At 48.2% G+C, this 19,822-nt stretch overlaps 1 protein-coding gene across 10 annotated transcripts in view; it reads left to right on the forward strand.

The window, feature by feature from the left end:
• Positions 1–19,822, forward strand: part of EHMT1 (euchromatic histone lysine methyltransferase 1) — a 1,124,912-nt gene that overhangs the window by 574,020 nt on the left and 531,070 nt on the right. For all 10 annotated transcript variants that reach the window (XM_085611576.1, XM_085611658.1, XM_085611650.1 and 7 more), the window contains one exon: positions 13,035–13,261. In XM_085611576.1, coding sequence (XP_085467702.1) covers positions 13,035–13,261 — 227 coding nt within the window. The remainder of the gene's footprint in view (positions 1–13,034; positions 13,262–19,822) is intronic.

Here is a 19,822-nt window from a genome sequence, read left to right on the forward strand (position 1 = left end):
CTCCCAGCAGATCCAATGTGATCCAGACTGATCACCACCCGCCTAGTCCCCAACCCCCCCCCCCCCCCCTCCCCACCCCAGTCAAAGGGAACCTGCGCCACCAGACACTGGCGCTCTGAATTGTCCACCCCAGTTCCTTGGTGGAATGCCCCGGGGACTACCTGCATCTCAGAGACCAGGTGTCACCGGACTAAGGTCACACTGGCTCCAGTATCTCTGAGAGCCTCTACCCTTTTCCCATTGATGGTCACCCAGGTGCTGTATTTCTTTGTGTTAGGGGGCACCGGGTTTCCTGGGACCATCTCACGGTCCCCTGGTGAGACCAGGGTCATTTCTGTGGAGTCCCCACCCTCCTGTGGATACTCCTCCCCAAGCGCTACAGTAGCCAACACTCTGACTGCCCAGCGGTGGTTGGCTGTGCCCTATTAGGGCACTTGGGGTCCCCCTTCATATGACCCTCCTGGTCACATGAAAAACACTTGCAGGGGCTGTTCTCAGCAGGCTTTCCTGATGAGACCCCTTGTTTCTTATCTCTGAGGTGATGGGAACCTTTACCCTGGGTGTTGGTTTAGGGCCCTTTAGAGAACTCCTGTGCTTTACCCTACCCCCCCCCCACCTTTGGCTGAGTCTCCCCCAAACGCTTCCTTGTGGACCCTGGTACTCACCCAGCGGTCCGCCTCCATAGCAAGCTTCCTGGGGTCAGTTAGCTTACTATCAGCTAGGTGCTGGCGGAGATCTGCAAAACATAGATTAGACAAGTGCTCCCATGCAATCAAATTGTAGAGCCCAGAAAATCTGTCGCATTACTGCCCTTCACACAGCCATTCCGTGACCGGCAAAACACATCCACACATTCCAACTAAGTGTTTGCATCCGACTTCTTACTGGACCAGAACTGATCCCTGTACTTTTCATGAGTAAGACCATACTTCGTGAGAAGGGCATCCTTCATGTCAGGATAGGGGAGGTGATACCCCGTACCCAAAGCTATTAAAGTATCCCGGGCTTCTTCCGGAAAGAGAGGCCACAATCCTGCTCCCCAATTCTCCTCAGGGACTCCATTCATGTGTATCGCTGCCTCATAACCCTGAAACCACCTTTGTATGTCGCCCCCCTTCTTGAATTCCTTGCCTACATTCCTAGGGATGTGTACAATTCTGTCTGCCTGTCTTGACGAATTGCTGCCACCATCTGAGCTGGGCCTATTTCTTAGCTCCAGCTCCTTAAGACTTCGCTCATGGTCTAAGATCATCTACCTTTCCTCCATGGCTATTCCTTTGTCTTCCCTCTCACTTTCTATCCTGAGTTTCTCCAACTCTAACTTCCTCGCTTCCTGTCTGTCCTCCAGCTCCTCTGGGGACAGACCACTGGTGCCTGGCTTGGAGGGTTCTCCCACTCCCAAAAGCACATCCACCCTTGGAATAGGCACCTCCGCCTCTCCACTGATATCACCAGACTGCTCACTGGCATGTCTGGCTGCTACCCAGGCCCTCAGCGCCTTTTGTAGCTCCTCCTTTCTAGTGAGGCCTCTGACTTGGACTTTTAGGTTTTTGCAAATTGCTTTCAATTTCCTAACATTGTAGGATTCCAACCTATCCTCCTTAAAGGCAATTGCCAGGGATGCAACAGATGATGCTCTTGATTCAGGCATGATGAAATAGCAAGTTCAAACTGGCAAGATCATAAATAGGCCAAAAAGAAAAAGAACCAGTATGTGGCATGTAATGGTCTGCAATATGGTAATAGTACACACCAATCACTGTAAGTCAAGTGCAAACGCAAGTCCTACCCTCACCGCTGACAACCAATTTTAGAAATTAGATTTTTGGTCAGCTAGGGCATGTGCCAAAGTCGGGCAGAAACCACTACTCTAGTCAGGATAAGGAAATTACACTCCTTACATAACCCCTGCTCACCCCCTGGGTAGCTTGGCACGAGCTGTCAGGCAGTGAGTAAAGCATTTGCACATAGCCAACAGTAATACAGTGTAAGCAATACAAAATGACACCTCACCAGTTTAGAAAAAGATCCAATATTTTTATATTCTTAAGACGACCAAAAACGATAAAAATCCACAATACAATACTTAAAAATCTTTGGTTATCAAAATATGCTTGAAAAACAGTTCCTTGATGTCGATAGCTCCGTCCCGGGCTATCACGGCGTCGTTGGCAAACAAATCCAAACAGTTCTGGCTGATCGCAGCGTCGTGGGCCGGCTACGGTGTCGGGAAGACCCGCAAACAGTACCTTTTAGAAATGCAGGTTGTCGGCGACCTTTTGTTGAGCTTCCGAAAGCACGGTGTCCGCAGGCGTCTGTTGCGGAGATCGGTGCATGAGTAGTCTGGGCCCTCGAAGTCACACGCGTTGCATATCTGTAAGAAAGTGGCTCTGTATATACTGTTCCCAAATGGGTACAGTGTGCACAGAGTCCACAGTCCCCAGAGGTTTGGCAGAGGCTAAAGTTAGATATAACCTTACTCTCTAAAGTGGTAGCTTGGTCGAGCAGTAAGGCAGTATCAGAGGACAGTGTAAAGCATTTGTTGTACACACTCAGTCAGCAAATGGTCTCACACACTCAAGAACTGAACTCTAGGCCAATGGTTTATATATAAAAATATATAGGTGTTTTATTTTAGAACCAACAATAGGTATCAGAATATACTTTCTCAGAATGAGATGCTTTAAATAAATACTTTCAATAGGCACTTTTGAATGCAATAGATGCAGCTGTTGCAATGGGCAACACAATTTCAAACACAATTATTCATTGAGCTCAATGGGAATTTCTAAGTAAATGCAATTAGCTACTTTTTGGATTACTTTTCTTACCACAGGACTGGATACTAGATTCAGTCCTGGGACAGTTCCTGGAATCAGGTGAGTAAAAACGTTTTGGTTACAGGTATGATTTTTAAGGAATATTATTGTATTTTAAAAGTTGACACTTAAAAACCTTTTCACCTAGAATCACCGATGTTATCCTATGGGAGGAAATTCACTTAGCAGGTAAGTGGGGTTATAGTTACTTTTTCTTACTCCGTGTTGGATCCTGGATCCAGCACTGGTGCATCTCCTGTAAACAGTTGAAAGAAATCGTTTTTGTTATACCGGCGATTTTTAGATAATATTTGTACGTTTCAAAAATCGACACTTGGAAGAATTTCTGGTGAAAACCAGGCAATGTTATCCTATGGAGGAAAATCAAGTTAGCGGTAAGTACGGTTGTAATTACTTTTCAGGGTCAGTGCTGGGCACCAAGATCCAGCACTGGGATCTCTCCTGATAACAGGTGAGTAATTTTGTTTTCATTATTTGGCTGATTTTAGATGAATATTTTAAAGTTTCAAAACTGGACACTTAGAAGAAGTGAAACCATTCAATATTACCCTATGGAAGAAAAGCGAGTTATCGGCTTTTGGGTAAGTACTCGACTGGCAGAGTTAAGGTTCTGGGCATAGACTCAGAGGTCTCCCAGAGTCAAGTAGGTACAGTTGTTACACCCTCAGCGGCACGGGGCAGCCGGGTGCAGTGAGAGTTAGGCCCAATGTTATCCTATGGCGGGCAGGGGGCCTTTGGTTGGTGGCTGCTGGCTAGCAGGCCATGCGGCTGTGGGAGCTGGGCTCCTGGTCACTTGCTCAGGGCAAATGGGGAAGTAGATCAGGACAGAGGTTGCACTCCCAGGGGCACTCGGGCGGCTGGGTGCAGGGTGCTTTTGAGCCGTCGGGCGCTCAATGGATTTCAAGGAGAAGCTCAGTGACGAACAAAGGCTGCAAGCTCGGGGACGAAGATTCTTCAGGTACGACCACCACTTCGAGAGGTAAGTTGGGTAGTTGTAGGATAGGTAGGCAACCAGGAGTTGGGCACAAGGGGCCGCAGGGCGCCGGGTGCAGGGGTGCCTTTTGGCGTCGGGAAATCTTACCCTCTGCTGGTCACGGTTGAAGGGGTCCCTTGTTCTGATGCTGCAGGCATCGTCCGGAGCGTCGAGGTGAGTCCTTGGGTGCTGGATGCTGGGTCAAAGTCGCCGGTGGGACGTCCTCGTGGTCTTTGTCCACTCCGGCACCGGCCAGGCTTGGCGGGTTCAGTGTGTGCAGGGTTCGCGGTTCCTGGCTGATGCCAGGGGTTGTTGCTTGTTGTTGAGCAGGACCACTGTTCGTGGGAGTCCCATTCTTTAAGAGTCACAAGGCAGTCCGGTCCTCCGGGGTTTAGCAGGAGCAGGTTCGAGGGCCGACATGCCTGTAGGGCTGGGGCCAAATCAGTTGGTGTCTTCCTCTTGTTTGCAGCTGCACAGCAGGTTTTCTTGTTTCTTGATCTTCTTGCTTGTTTCGGATTCGGGATCGTGTTTAGGGTGCCCCTAAATACTAAATGTAGGGGCGTTACAGGTAGCTAAAGGGCAGGGACCAATGGGTCTCTTCCCTGGGGTGGGTACACCCCCTATCCTGCCCCTCTCCTGTGGGAGGGGGGCAGTAGCCTAGTCCTGATTGGGCAGGGATCCCCATCTTCAAGATGGCGAGAGTCTGGAGATGTGCTTCACCACGCCTCCCCCACCTGAGGGATGGGGTTGGCAAAGGCTGGCACAACCCCTTTCCTCTCTAGGGGTTTCCCGCCAGTCTTCCTGCCAGAGTGGGGGTCAGAACCGGTGGGGACCAGTTGCTGAGTACAGCAAGTGGCCTGGAGAAGCTCACAAAGGCGGCATGCCTTTGAAGCTTCCCCTGCCCATCCTGGGGGAGGAGACCTAGCACCTCGTCCAGGATGTTCATTGTTGCAGGCCCAGGAGAGTGGATGGCTCTCTACCCAGGGGTCCAGCAACATGTCTGCAGTGTGGCAGCCTAGGCAGCCTCTCAGACAGGACGTGGATTGTAGGTTAGGTTCAGGGGGCAACTCTAAGTTGCCCTGTCGTGCATTGGACATTAAATCCCACACTGGCATCAGTGCGGGGTTTAGTGTTCTGAGAAGTTTGATATCAAACTTCTCAGTCTTCAGTGTAGCCATCATGGTGTTGTGGAGTTCGTGTTGACGACCTCCCAGCACCATATACTCTTAATGGCAGCAATCAATCAATCAATCAAAGGCATTTATAAAGCGCACTACTCACCCGGAGGGTCTCAAGGCGCTGGGGGGGGGGGGGGTCCGCTACTGCTCGAACAGCCAGGTCTTGAGCTTCTTCCTGAAGGAGAGGTGGTCTTGGGTCAGGCGTAGTTCGGTGGGGAGGGCGTTCCAAGTCTTGGCGGCCAGGTGGGAGAAGGATCTACCTCCTGTAGTCGCTCTGTGGATGCGGGGGACGGCTGCGAGGGCGAGACTGGTCGAGCGGAGGTGGCGTTTGGGAGCGTAGAAGTTGAGGCGGCTGTTGAGGTAGGTCGGGCCTTGGTTGTGTAGGGCTTTGTGTGCGTGGGTGAGGAGCCGGAAGGTGATTCTTTTGTTGATCGGGAGCCAGTGCAGGTCTCTCAGGTGTCTGGAGATGTGAGTTCGTCTGGGGACGTCGAGGATGAGTCTCGCCGAGGCGTTCTGGATCCGCTGGAGTCTCTTCTGGAGCTTGGCGGTGGTACCGGCGTAGAGGGCGTTGCCGTAGTCCAGTCGACTGGTGACGAGGGCCTGGGTGACTGTTTTCCTGGTCTCGGTGGGGATCCACCGGAAGATCTTACGTAGCATGCGCAGGATGTTGAAACAGGACGAGGAGACGGCGTTGACTTGTCTGGTCATGGAGAGGGAGGAGTCCAGGATGAAGCCCAGGTTGCGTGCGTGGTCTGTCGGTTTGGGTGCGTTGCCCAGGGCAGGGGGCTGTACTTACAGTGCCCAGTAATGGACCTGGGTACTGCAGAGGCACAGGGCTCATGCACCTGTACCCACACCACTGGCATAGGGCACCCAGCTAGAGGGGTGACTGAGGTATGCCAGGGCAGTGTGTGTTGTGGGCATGGTACACAGGGATGTGTGCCATGTCGTCTCCCTGTTTCGTTCTGCACCAAGACACTCAGCCTGCAAAGGCAGTGTGTGTGTGTCGGGGTACAGGGCCTCTAAGGGTGGCACAATAAGTGCTCCAGCCCTTACAGGCCTTCTCTGGTCACAAGGCCCTGGGTACCTAGGGTACCATTTAACAGGGGCTGACATGTGGCCAGAGATGCCAATTGGGTTTAGGCTGTCATGCAGTTTTAGGGAAGGAACACAGGCCCTGGGTACCTGATTGGCAGGAGCCCAGGGCACACTCAGTCAAAGTAAATCAGCAATTCAGCAAAAAGTGGGGGCATACCATGGAAGAAAGATGGCACTTTCTCACAATATCAAACTCTCTGTTGAAGTCAGGAGCGCTGACATTGGCAGGCTTCGGGTGCTGCGGTGCGAAGTGCAGCGTGCGGTGCGCTCAGGTCACGGTGCGAGCAGCGGCTCGGTGGCGGCGCCAGAAGGCGTCATCGGTGAGACCAGGTTCGCGGTGCGAAGTGAATGTGGTGCTCATTGCGGTCCTGGCAGGTCGCGGTGCAAGCAGCAGTAGCGTCGTCGTTGCTGAAGTGCTGTCATCAGCTGACAAACTGGAGTCGATGGCTCCGGCGTCGGTAGGCCGAGGCTTTCTTGCGGGATGAGGGTGGTGCGTCATGTAACTTTACGAGCGGTGCCCTCAAACCACTTTGCAAGCAGTGGCGTAGATTTCGGCGTGGCGCGTCGTCTGGGATACCAAGGCGTCGTCGTGCAGCGGTGCGGAGTGCGGTGCCCACAGGTCGCGGTGCGAGCAGCAGCTTGGTGGCGGCATCAGCAGGCGTCGTCGGTGAGACCAGGGTCGCGTTGCGACGGTGCCCTCTGCGGTGCTTCAGGACACTGAGTCGGCAGCGGCTTCATAGACACAGTTGGGTTGTTTTTCTTCTGTTGCAGCACAAAACACATAGTCCCCAGTGCTGAGGGCAGAAGAGGTTGAAGTTTTTGCTGTTCCTGAGGCTCCTTGAAAAGGGGGCAAGCTCTACCTCAAGCCCTTGGAGAAATTCACAAAGTAGATTGCAGAAAGTTCAGTCCGGTCCTTTCACTGTCCAAGACAGAAGCAGCCACTGCAGGCCAACGCAGCAAAGCACACAGCAAAGTGGTAGTTCCTCCGCACAGCTTCTCCGGCTCTTCTTCTTGGCAGTCTTCTTGGTCCAAAAGAGTTCTAAAGTTCATTGGGCTGGGCCCCAATATTTATATCCTAAGAGTGTTTGTGCCCAGCCAGAACCAGTTTTGACTTCTCTGGTCTGACTTCCTTGCAGAAGGTGGAGATGGCATGGTCAGAGGCAGACCAGGCCCTTTGAGGTGCAAGGAAATTTCCTCCCGCTTCCCCAAATTGCAGCCCAAGTCTATTCAGCCCTTTCCTGACCCATCTAGACTATCTGGAGCCACTCCTGTTCCCCAGCCTTCTGTCATCCAAAACCCAGACAGGCAATCCACATTCCCGCAGAGGCACACGGGGTGACTGAGCAAGGAAATACCCACTGTTCGAGGCATATGAGCTGTAGATCACACACTCTGCATAGATCGCAATCTGGTGTTGGGCCCTGATGTTTGCACTTTGTTGTTGTATTGAAATAAATCTTTCGAAGTTACGAGATAGGTGACTCCTCCTTTGGACAATAGTGCGTATGAACATTGACTCCATCTTCAGATTGTTTTTTTCGGGCTCGGATGTGTTTGTCACGCTCCAGTTCGGTGTCGTTACCGTTCTACCTTTCGACGCGCAGTCCTTCACCCATTCTTTTGTTTCGATTGCGTTTCCCATTCGACGTGCATCTCTAGAAACTTGAATTCTTTGATTCCGGTCGTCGACGCAGGCCTTTGGGCCTAGCTGCGCCATTAGGCCTTTGGCTCATGGAAAGGACTCTTTTCAAAACGTGTCCTCAATGTGGATCCAAGTTTCCACACAGTGTTCTGCACGAGGTGTGTAACCTCTGCCTTTCGCCTGAGCACGAGGCCAAAGACTGTCCAGCTTGTGCCTCTTTCCGCTCTAAGAAAATAATTCGGTATCATTGAGCTCGAAGAAGCGTGGCTCGATCATCAATATCGATACAGGACGATATCTTCCAAGAAGGCATCAATGTACCGGTGCAGGAGCAGATCGAAGAGGGCAATATTAGCGCCTCCGATTCCGACGTCGAAGACATCACTCCAGGGCAGTGGGTCGTAAGTACGGATGCCGACCCCTCCCCCCCTCCCCTTCACATAAAGGCTTGGGTAACATCTTCACCTTCAGGCCTAGGTGCACACCGGGACAAAACTGCCCACGGCCCGCCTTCGGGCTCGACAAAGAAGTCAATACATAAGCCGTCAGGCAATTCGGGATCGAGCCAGCCTACTGCCGGTGCCGAAACCCCATCCCCGGCACCAAAGAAGAAACCACTGTCTTCGTCCACACCGACGCCTGGTTCCACATCGACGCCTTCGGCACCGAAATCCACTGGTACTGACGTCTCTGCTCGGAAAAATTCATCAGAACCAAGCAAACAACCGGTTCCAAAGACCACCGACGCTCAACCTTCGGATCCGAAAAAATCATCAGAACCAATGAAACAACTGGTTCCGAAGACCCCAACGGGACCCTGGAAAACTCCTGATTCCAAACCTAAGGAGCATAAAACGACTGCAAAACTTGTCACAGAAACAATCGGACCCGAAAAAATCGGCACCGAACAACACACTCCAGAGGAGGAGCTTTTTCGACCTGATGCGACCCAAAAAACTCTCGAAATAGACCCAAATACAAGTCAACTTATACTTAGTCCTTCCAGGAAAAGGAAAATGGACAAACCTGTACCAGCTCCACGCCCTTTAAAGAAGAGAGAAATTGCCACTTCTTTAAGAATTCCTCCTTCACCTCCTCCTCCATGCCACATCTCTCCTATCCCATCTCCAGTACCCTCGCAATCTCCTCCACCTCAGGATGCTGAGGAAGGAAGGGGATGATGAACCTTTAGGGGAACCTAGTTACCCTAACACCCCAGATGACCCATGGGACGATTATGGCACACCAGATGTTCCTAATACACCACAAGATGATATCTACCCATCTAGACCATCCCCTCCAGAGGACACTATAGGATTCACTCAGCTCATACACGAAGCTGCAGAACACCTCGGTGTGAATTTGTACACATACCCTGTAGAAGAAGATTTCCTCATGGACACTTTTGCACCATGTCAAAGGTCCACTTCCATTCTCCTAATGTTAAAAGGGGTAATCAAACACGCAAAAACGAAATTCAAATCTGCCCCAGCTGACCCTGTTTATATTAAAGGGCAGCTTCCCTTGTATTCCTTGGTAGTCTCCAATGCCAATAAAACGGCTAACTCCCAAACCACTGGCGATGCTCCACCTCCTAATAAGGAGTCAAAACTGTTGGACGCATCTGGTAAAAGAACAGCATCCCAAGCAGCCAACATATGGAGAATTGCCAGCACACAGGTGACTAGGTACGATAGGGCACACTATGACAAGCTACAGACCCTACTACAACACCTTCCAGATCAATATAGAACAAGATCCAATGATCTCATCCAGGACGGCAAACTCATAACGAAAACTGCCATTCGTTGTGCTCTGGATGCTGCAGACACAGCCTCCCGAGCTATTAATACCAGTGTCCTTTTACGCAGACATGCGTGGCTACGCATTTTGGGCCTTAAACCCGAGGTTCAAACTACCATACTAAACCAACCGTTTGACCAGGAACACTTATTTGGGCCTAGTGTAGAATCATCTTTTGGAGAAGATGAAAAAAGATACTGACACTGCCAAATCAATGGGAGCTTTGGAATCCCAAGCTCCCAGAAGTTCCGTTCGTTGCTCCTCGTATAGGGGTGCCTCTAGAGGTTTTACCACTGATAACCCCTCCACTTCCTACAAAAGTTCTTCCCATACCTCATCTACCATAGGCTATTACAGAGGAGGCTACAGGCGCGGTAACAACAAGGGTAGAGGCAAAACTACTAATACTCGCACCGCCTCCTCCCCTAAACAATGACTTCCCTCCACTCCCCCCGGAACACTCTACTCTGGTCGGGGGAAGATTGCTACAGTTCCTACCTATCTGGAACACCATTACCACGGACAGGTGGGTGAGACAAATCATCCAATCCAGTTATTGCCTAGAACTCATTTGAACTCCGACAAACATACCACCCAAACAGCGTCCAATGTTAACAGAGCATTTAACGCTTCTAAAACAAGAAGTGCTTTCCCTCCTACAAAAACATGCAATAGAACCAGTTCCCCTGCATCACCAAAACACAGGGGTTTACTCCCTGTACTTTCTCATTCCAAAGAAGGACGGAACCCTGAGACCCATCTTAGACCCATCTTAGACCTCAGACCCTTAAACCTCTACATAAAATCAGACCATTTTCATATGATCACTCTTCAACAGGTCCTTCATCTACTCAAACAAGGTGATTTACTTGCCACCTTAAATCTCAAGGACGCCTACTTCCACATTCCCATTCAGCCTGCCAAGCCCTTATAACAAAATTCCAGCCGCAACACTCACTTCCAGCTCGAGTGTTCATGCAACTAATAGGGTTGATGGCCTCTTGTATATTCATAGTACCTCATGCAAGACTCCAGATGAGCCTCTTACAGGAATACTTAGCACATCAGTGGAACCAAGCTGAAGATCAGCTAATAGATCTAGTGTTGGTGGACCACCGCATACATTGCTCTCTGCAGTGGTGGAACACCCAAAACCTTTCCAAAGGGCGACCGTTCCTAGAGCCGGTTCCACAGTTTGTGCTAACCGCAGACTCATAGCTCACCGGCTGGGGAGCTCTTCTACTTCATAACACCATACATGGACACCTCAGCAAAAGCTACTCCACATCAATCATTTGGAGTTACTAGCAATCTTTCTCGCATTAAAATCATTCCACAAACAGATATCAGGCAAAGCTGTCTTAGTCTGCACGAACAATATGACAGCAATGTACTATTTACAAAAACAGGGGGGAACGCACTCTACAGCTCTCTCAACTAGCAAAGAGCATATGGAGGTGGGCTATTCCTCAAAACATATTCCTTTTAGCCCAATATCTTCCAGGAATGCAAAATCACATGGTAGATCTGATAAGTCGTCAGACACCACAGATTCACGAGTGGGATTTTCATCCATAAGTTCTTCAACTGTTTTTCCAAATGTGGGGGCAGCCAGAGGTAGATCTCTTCGCCACACATTAATGCCCAAGGTTCGCCACCAGATATCCACACCCATTTTCCAAAGGCAATGCGATATGGATGATTTGGTCTGACAGATTTGCATACGCTTTTCCGCCTCTCCCACTCATTTCATTAGGGGTGCGCAAGCTGCAATAACAGTCCCTAACACTGATCCTAGTTGCTCCAACATGGGCCAGACAACCATGGTACACAACATTGCTGGAGCTATCAGTAGTCCCGCACCAAAAACTACACCTCTCCCCACAGCTCTTAACACAGAACCATGGAGAGATCAGACATCCAGATCCAGCACAGCTCAACCTGGCGATCTGGCTCCTGAAGTCCTAGAATTTGGTTACATGCCAAGAACAGATGCATACTGGTAAGTAGCATTTTCCTTTCTTACCTAATTCCCCGTGGCAGTTGTGTTTATAAGATATTATAAACAAACTCCCCATCCTGTCCTATGGGGAACAGGTAGCCTTGCAATAGCGAAAAACAAAATTGGCCGTAATTCTCTACCAGGACATGCCACACACACCAGGGCATGTCCTACTTTTCACATACACTGCATCCGGCCCACAGGGGTACCTTGGGCCTAACTTAGGGGTGGCGTACATGTATGAAAAGGGAAGGTGAGGGACTGGCAAGTGTGTGCACTGGCCACGTCGACATGGCAGTTACAAACTGCGTGCAGACTCCACAATGGCGGGTCTAAGTTACCTTTTCAGGGCTACTCACGTGGGTGGCACAATCAGTGCTGCAGGTTCACTAGTAGCATTTGATTCACAGGCCCTGGCACACTCCGTGCACTTTACTAGGGACCAACAAGTAAATCAAATATCCAATCCTGGAAACACCAATTCATAACACAATTTACCACAGGAGCACTTGCACTTTACCAATGATCAGCAGTGAGAAAAGTGTGCACAAACACTACCCCAGAAAAAACAGAGTCAAAACCGGGAGGTCAGAAAGCAAAAACTCAGGGGAAACACGTCAAAAGATGCCAAGTCTAACACCACACTTTACCTTCTGGAAGTTCAGTCCTTTGACATTACTAGTCCCATTGACCTTAGGAGAATTGTGAATTGTATTGACTTCAGAAAAACCTGGACCATACGTGCAGCTACTTGTGACTATTCGGTCTTCTTGCACACACCATGTGCATATGACTTCATTTGATAACAACTGTGCTAAGTATTTCAATTATTAAAAGCAAAGGGAAGAACTGATTCTTGCTAATGCTCCAACATCAGTTTGTTTCAATGGCAGGAGGATATGCATGCTCCATGTAGCAAAACTATTTGGCAGTTTGTCTTACCGCATATAGAAGTCCAGACTAATTCATTAATTTATTTTTTTGATGGGTGTCATTTTGTTTGGTGTTAAAATGAACTTTTGTTATGCTATATTTTAATGATTTTAAGGTGTTTTTATTTCCATTAATAAACCGAGACGTGCTTCCTACGTGGGAAAGAAGGCTGATGCCTTTGTTTGGTGTCTTACTTAGAACTAGATAGACACTTCAGGATAGAGGTTTTAATACAGATCTGATCATGTCTTCGTGTTGCAGGTGACGTACAAAATCCTTACACTCGAGATAAATATCTGAAATGCTAGAATTAATTTTATAATGTGTTTGCTCTGGATACATATTTAATGAACCATTTTGATAAATTACAAAAATACTGTCCATATAAGTATACCAGTAAGTATCATTACCACATGTAAAAAGAGACCCTCACTATATTGTGTACAAGCAACCTTAGATGAGCTGTTTGTGTGGCTTATAATTTCAAGTAAATAACATCTAGTTGCATTGTTAAATGACTTTGATTACTGATTGCCTATTCTTTTACCCCATTTGGATGATGTAGGGCACCTTTATGGAGTGCCTTCCTGAAGGTGGCATCTCTCATCGTTTCCATAAGACGTGTGCGTCCATTGTTGTTAACACAAGTTACTGTCCACACTGTGGGGAAGAGGTTGAAAAGGCCAAGGAGGTGACAATAGCAAGAGCAGATACTACCTCATCTGTCTCGGTCCACTGTGAGCAGGAAAAATCAGTTGTCTCTGAGGGAAGGGCAGACACAACAACAGAAATGTAAGTAGACTAAATTTATCTCCATGATTTGAAGTAGAGCTCTAGCATTTTGTCACTTTTTCGTGTGTTGTAGATTTTTTACAGAAACCCCCGCAGGCTCGGTCTGATTTGCCCATTTTCAAAAATATATAGCTCTCCAGTTTCTGTTATTGCCATGTGTTGGGCATTGGTCTGGGTATTTTGGTAGGAAAATCTTTGAGGAACAGTACAGGTCTGCATTACCCATGTTATCTAGCTGCCATAAATGTCCAGTATTAGAAGATTTTCCTGTGAGTGGGCTTCACTCATATATGATGTTTGTGCATGCCTCATATTGACTTTTGTTAAGGGATAAAAAAAGTCTGACGCACTCCTGATAGGGATGCAAGTGTGATTCTCCTCTGTCTCATGATCTGTTTTGAACCCCAGTATGCAAGGTAAGCTGTGGAAACACAGGCAACTGTAGCATGCTTTATGCCACTATTTTAGCTGCACATGTTATGCGATCTCCAACATAGTGGTTATATTCGAAAAATGTGGTAGAATACACTCACACTTGCCCTTCTTTCCTTCCTTAGTGTATGACCTTGTAAGAAAGTGGTTCTGTATATACTGCACCAAAGTACGGCTCAGTGTGCACAGAGTCCACAGTCACCAGAGGTTTGGCAGAGGCTAAAGTTAGATATAACCTTACTCTCTAAAGTGGTAGCTTGGTTGAGCAGTAAGGCAGTATCAGAGGAGTATAAAGCATTTGTTATACACACTCAGTCAGAAAATGGGCTCACACTCAAGAACTGAACTCTAGGCCAATTGTTTGGTATATAAAAATATATAGTAGGTTTATTTTAGAACCAACAATAGGTATCAAAATACTTTCTCAGAATAAAATGCTGTAGTTGTATACTTTTAATAAGCAATAGACTTTTAAATGCAGTACTACAGTTGTTGCAATAGGCAATACAATTCAAACACAATTATAACATTGAGCTCAATGGGAGTTTTTAAGTAAATGCAATTTCAGTTACTTTGCGTATGATTTTCTTACTCGGAGTTGGATCCTGGATTCAACCCTGGTGCATTCCCGGTAAACAGTTCAAAGAAATAGTTTTTACACAGACGATTTTTAAGGAATATTTGTATGTTACAAAAATCGACACTTTCTGGTAAAAACCTGGCAATGTTATCCTATAGAGGAAAATCAAGTTATCTGTAAGTACGGTTGTAATTACTTTTCAGGGTCAGTGCTGGGCACCAAGATCCAGCACTGGGATCTCTCCTGATAACAGGTGAGTAATTTCGTTTTCGTTGTTAGTCTGATTTTAGTGAATATTTTAAAGTTTCAAAACTCAACTCTTAGAAGAATTTCCAAGTGAAACCAGTCAATGTTACCCTATGGAGAAAGTGAGTTATTGGCTTTCAGGTAAGTACTCGACTGGCAGAGTTAAGGTTTTGGGCATAGACTCGGGGGTCTCCCAGGGTCAGGTAGGTACAGTTGTTCTACCCTCAGCGGCACAAGGGCAGCCGGGTGCAGAGAGATTTAGGCCAAATGTTAGCCTATGAGGGGCAGGGGGCCTCTGGTCGGTGGCTGCTAGCAGGCAGGCCATGCGGCTGTGGGAGCTGGGCTCCTGGTCACTCTCTCAAGGCAAGTGGGGAAGAAAAATAGGATAGTTGTTGCACTGCCAGGGGCACTCGGGCGGTTGGGTGCAGGGTGCTTTTCAGCCGTCGGGCGCTCAATGGATTTCAATGGAGAAGCTACCAGATGAACACAGGCTGCAAGCTCGGGGACCAAGAATCTTCAGGTGCGACCACCACTTCGAGAGGTAAGTTGGGAAGCTGTAGGATAGGTAGGCACCCAGGAGTTGGGCACAGGGGGCCGCAGGGCGCCGGGTGCAGGGGGGCCTTTTGGCGTCAGGAAATCTTACCCTCTGCTGGTCGCGGTTGAAGGGTTCCCTTGTTCTGAGGCTGCAGGCGTCGTCAGGAGCGTCCTTGGGTGCTGGATTCTTGGTCACAGTCGCCGTGGGGACGTCCTCGTGGTGTTTGTCCACTCAGGCACAGGCCGGGCTCGGCAGGTGCAGAGTGTGCAGGAGTCGCGGTTCCTGGCTGGCACCAGGGGTTTGTTACTTGCTTTAAGCAGAACCACTGCTCGTGGGAGTCCCAGTCTTTTTAGAGTCACAAGGCAGTCAGGTCCTCCGGGGTTATTGAGGTTGCTGACCACTGGAGACGCCAGGGTTTAGCAGGAGCAGGTTCGAGGGTCGACAGTCCTGTAGGGCTGGGGCCAAGTCAGTTGGTGTCTTCCTCCTGTTAGCAGCTGCACGGCAGGTCTTCTTTCTTCTTGCTTGTTTTGGATTCGGGATCTGAGAAAGGAAGGTTCAGAGTGCCCCTAAATACTAAATTTAGGGGCGTTACAGGTAGGTAAAAGGCAGGGACCAATGGGTCCCTTCCCTGGGGTGGGTACACCCCCTATCCTGCCACTGTCCTGTGGGAGGGGGGCAGTATCCTATTCCTGATTGGGTAGGGCTTCCCATCTTCAAGATGGCGAGAGCCCGGAGATGTGTTTCACCTCGCCTCCCCCACCTGAGGGGTGGGGTTGGCAGAGGCTGGCACACCCCCTTTCCTCACTTGGGGTTTCCCGCCAGTCTTCCCGCCAGAGTGGGGGCTAGAACCGGTGGGGACCAGTTGCTGAGTACAGCAAGTGTACTGGGGAGGCTCACAAAGGCGGCATGCCTTTGAAGCTTCCCCCTGCCCATCCTGGGGGAGGAGACCTAGCACCTCGCCCAGGTCGTGCATTGTTGCAGCCCCAGGAGTGCGGATGGCTCTCTACCCAGGGGTCCAGCAACATGTCTGCTGGATGGCAGCCTAGGCAGCCTCTTAGACAGGACGTGGATTGTGGGTTAGGTTCAGGGGGCAACTCTTAAGTTTCCCTCTGTCGTGCATCTTATATTAAATCCCACACTGGCATCAGTGTGGGTTTAATGTGCTGAGAAGTTTGATACCAAACCTATCAGTCTTGGATGTATGTCGTTACAACGCACACTTTTACAACGCATGCACGTACAACGCATTTTTTACAACGCTAAATCCATTACAACGCACTACACTTACAACGCATGACACTACAACGCATTTTTAAAAACTACCTTTACAACGCATACCATTACAACGCATAATATTAAATTGCATTTAAGGTAAGTATTAGATAGTATAGGGGTAAAAATTGCTATTCTAACTCCAGGGGGTGCAACAGTAGGGTAAGTGTTGGATAGTATAGGGGTAAAAATTACTATTCTAACTCCAGGGGGTGCAACAGTAGGGTAAGTGTTGGATAGTATAGGGTTACAAATTGCTATTCTAACTCCAGGGGGTGCAACAGTAGAGTAAGTGTTGGATAGTATAGGGGTAAAAATTGCTATTCTAACTCCAGGGGGTGCAACAGTAGGGTAAGTGTTGGATAGTATAGGGGTAAAAATTACTATTCAAACTCCAGGGGGTGCAACAGTAGGGTAAGTGTTGGATAGTATAGGGGTAAAAATTACTATTCTAACTCCAGGGGGTGCAACAGTAGGGTAAGTGTTGGATAGTATAGGGGTAAAAATTACTATTCTAACTCCAGGGGGTGCAACAGTAGGGTAAGTGTTGGATAGTATAGGGGTAAAAATTACTATTCTAACTCCAGGGGGTGCAACAGTAGGGTAAGTGTTGGATAGTGTAGTGTAATATTATGCGTTGTAATGGTAGGCGTTGTAATGGAATGCGTTGTAAAGGTAGTTTTTAAAAATGCGTTGTAGTGTCATGCGTTGTAAGTGTAGTGCGTTGTAATGGATTTTGCGTTGTAAAAAATGCGTTGTAAGTGTAGTGCGTTGTAAAAGTTGCGTTGTAAAGGTTGTTCCCCATCAGTCTTCAGTGTAGCCATCATGGTGCTGTGGAGTTCGTGATGACGACCTCCCAGCACCATATACCCTTAATGGCAGCACTGTACTTAGTGCCCAGGAATGGACCTGGGTACTGTAGGGGTACAGGGCTCATGCACCTGTACCCTCACCACTGGCATCGTGCACCCAGCTAGAGCATAGGCGTATGGTATCTGACGGTGTCTGTATATAGTCTGTCTCAAGTTCGAGGAGTTCCTCTTCTAGTTCTCGACCTCGACCGGTCTTCTCTTTTTTACATGTTTCACCTGCTACGATGGCTCCCCGTATTGTTGCCTTATATTGTGAGAAAGTGCCATCTTTCTTGCATGGTATGCCCCCACTTTTTGCTGAATTGCTGAATGTACTTTGAGTGTGCCCTGGACTCCTGCCAATCAGGTGCCCAGGGCCTATGTTACTTCCCTAAAAACCTCAAACCCAAATTGGCAAACCCTGGCCACATGTCAGCCCCTGGTAAATGGTACCCTAGGTACCCGGGGCCTTGTGACCAGGGAAGGCTTCTAAGGGCTGCAGCACTTTTTGTGCCACCCTTAGAGGCACTGTACCCTAACACAAACACACTGCCCTTGCAGGCTGAGTGTCTGGGTACAAGACAAAACAACAAGTCGAGATGGCACACATCCCTGTGTGCCATGCCCACAACCTACACTGCCCTGGCATACATCAGCCACCCCTCTAGCTGGGTGCCCTATGCCAGTGGTGTGGGCACAGGAGCATGAGACCTGTGCCCCTACAGTACCCAGGTCCATTCCTGGGCATTGTAAGTGCAGTGCTGCCATTTAAGAGTACATGGTGCTGAGAGCTCGTCAAACACGAACTCCACAGCACCATAATGGCAACAGTGAAGACTGAGAAGTTTGGTATCAAACTTCTCAGCACATTAAACCCGCACTGATGCCAGTGTGGGATTTAATGTACAAAGCACTACAGAGGGCATCTTAGAGATGCCCCCTTAAACCTTACCTACAATCCACGTCTGGTCTGGGAGGCTGCCTAGGCTTGCATACAAAAAGAGAGCTGTGAGTCAAAGAAAAGTTTTTTAACTGTAACATAACCACTCAGCAAGTATTGATCAAGGTGTTACTGCTGTCAACAAGGTACACAATGTGACAATAAATGTGTGTATGCGTGAGCAAGATTCCCATCACCCACAACAAGTGGCTCGCTTCATCATTTGGGAACCTGGGAGCTTCACCAAAGAACCATCTTCTACCAGATGGATGTAGATATTGGTTCAGTGGGTGTCCCAAATGTATCAGTTGGTATATTTTCTGAATCGAGGGAGCCACAATGGTAATGATAAGGATTGATGTATGCAGTGCACGTGGTAGATAAGTGGTGATTAAAATTGGTTGCCAAGGTACAAATATGTGTTTATTATGATGCTACCTTGATACCAAATTAAAACAAAACAGTGCTATAACAGTTTAAACAAATAACTGTGTTGGAAAAGACTGGTCTACATGTTTCAGCTCTTGGATAAATTATATCCCAGCTTTCGTCAGGACCAGAAAGCTACTGCAAAATTACGTTGTAGTGAATACAAAAACTCGAAAAACATACAACCTGGACCTTGTTCTCGGTACAGGTGAATACCTGTGGAAATAACAGCAATAATCAATACAAACAATTAAACAGAGTGGTAAGGTGTTACAGTATAGTTAAAAACCGCAACAACATTGGATATGTCGGTTTTCTCGAAGTTACCATTTAGTGTACTAAACAACTCTAGATCCATCACCTCAAGTGGAAAAAATGTTTGAATTGTAACTCACCCGAATGGTTCTGGGTATGTGCCTCGCCCCACATGGCAACTGCTCAGGTATAGGAGGCACCGCTCTGGGGAATAATGTAAGCGTGAAACATTACCTCACCATAGTTATTGAAATGTTAAACACTTAAACATGAGCGCAACCTTAAAAACAAAGCGGAAGAGTCACGGTCGACTGAACATCGAAAAAGCTTGTTTACAATCGTGTCTCATTCTTTTGGAAAGAAGTGCCATAACAGCATGTACAGATTGCTGTGGCAATATTTTATACTAGTCAACAAAGTCTTTGAAATGCACATTTCCTACTTCTGAGTTATTTGGTTTAGTGCAAGTGACTAGTGTAATTGTGTTTACCCGTTGGTTAAAATGCCGCATGAGGAGGGTTGTGTTGTAGTTATCCGGCAGCCTATTGATAAAAGGTTGTCGGTTCGTTGTTCGTTATCACATAAAAATCCCTCTAGTCGGAATGAATAACCAATGTAAGCCTAGAGACGTCGTGACCCCTTTAGCAACTGCGATAGTGTAGCATTAAGGATAATTTGAAAAATAATATCAGCGTGTACACCTTACCTCTCCGTCGGTACCTCTCGCAGTATCTGAGCGAGAAGGAGAGGTGTGCATCGGTGATAGAGGATCCTATTTGAGGACTCGCAGCGCGTCATGGCCGTCATGTACGTGATCTACGCTACAACTCGGCGCTGGCTGATGACGTCACGGCGTATTGACGTGGCGTACATTTTGCATCGGGAGTTGTAGTTTTTATAATCTTAACCTCCTGAACTTGGTGCCCACGGTGCAGAATGATCGCGGGCAGTAACCTAATCCAATCCTGTTGCATTGGATTATGGCATTTTCCAAAGTTTATTGTACCGTATAATTTCAGTA

This window comes from Triturus cristatus, chromosome 1_2, assembly GCF_964204655.1.
Source record: "Triturus cristatus chromosome 1_2, aTriCri1.1, whole genome shotgun sequence".
NCBI lineage: Eukaryota > Metazoa > Chordata > Amphibia > Caudata > Salamandridae > Triturus > Triturus cristatus.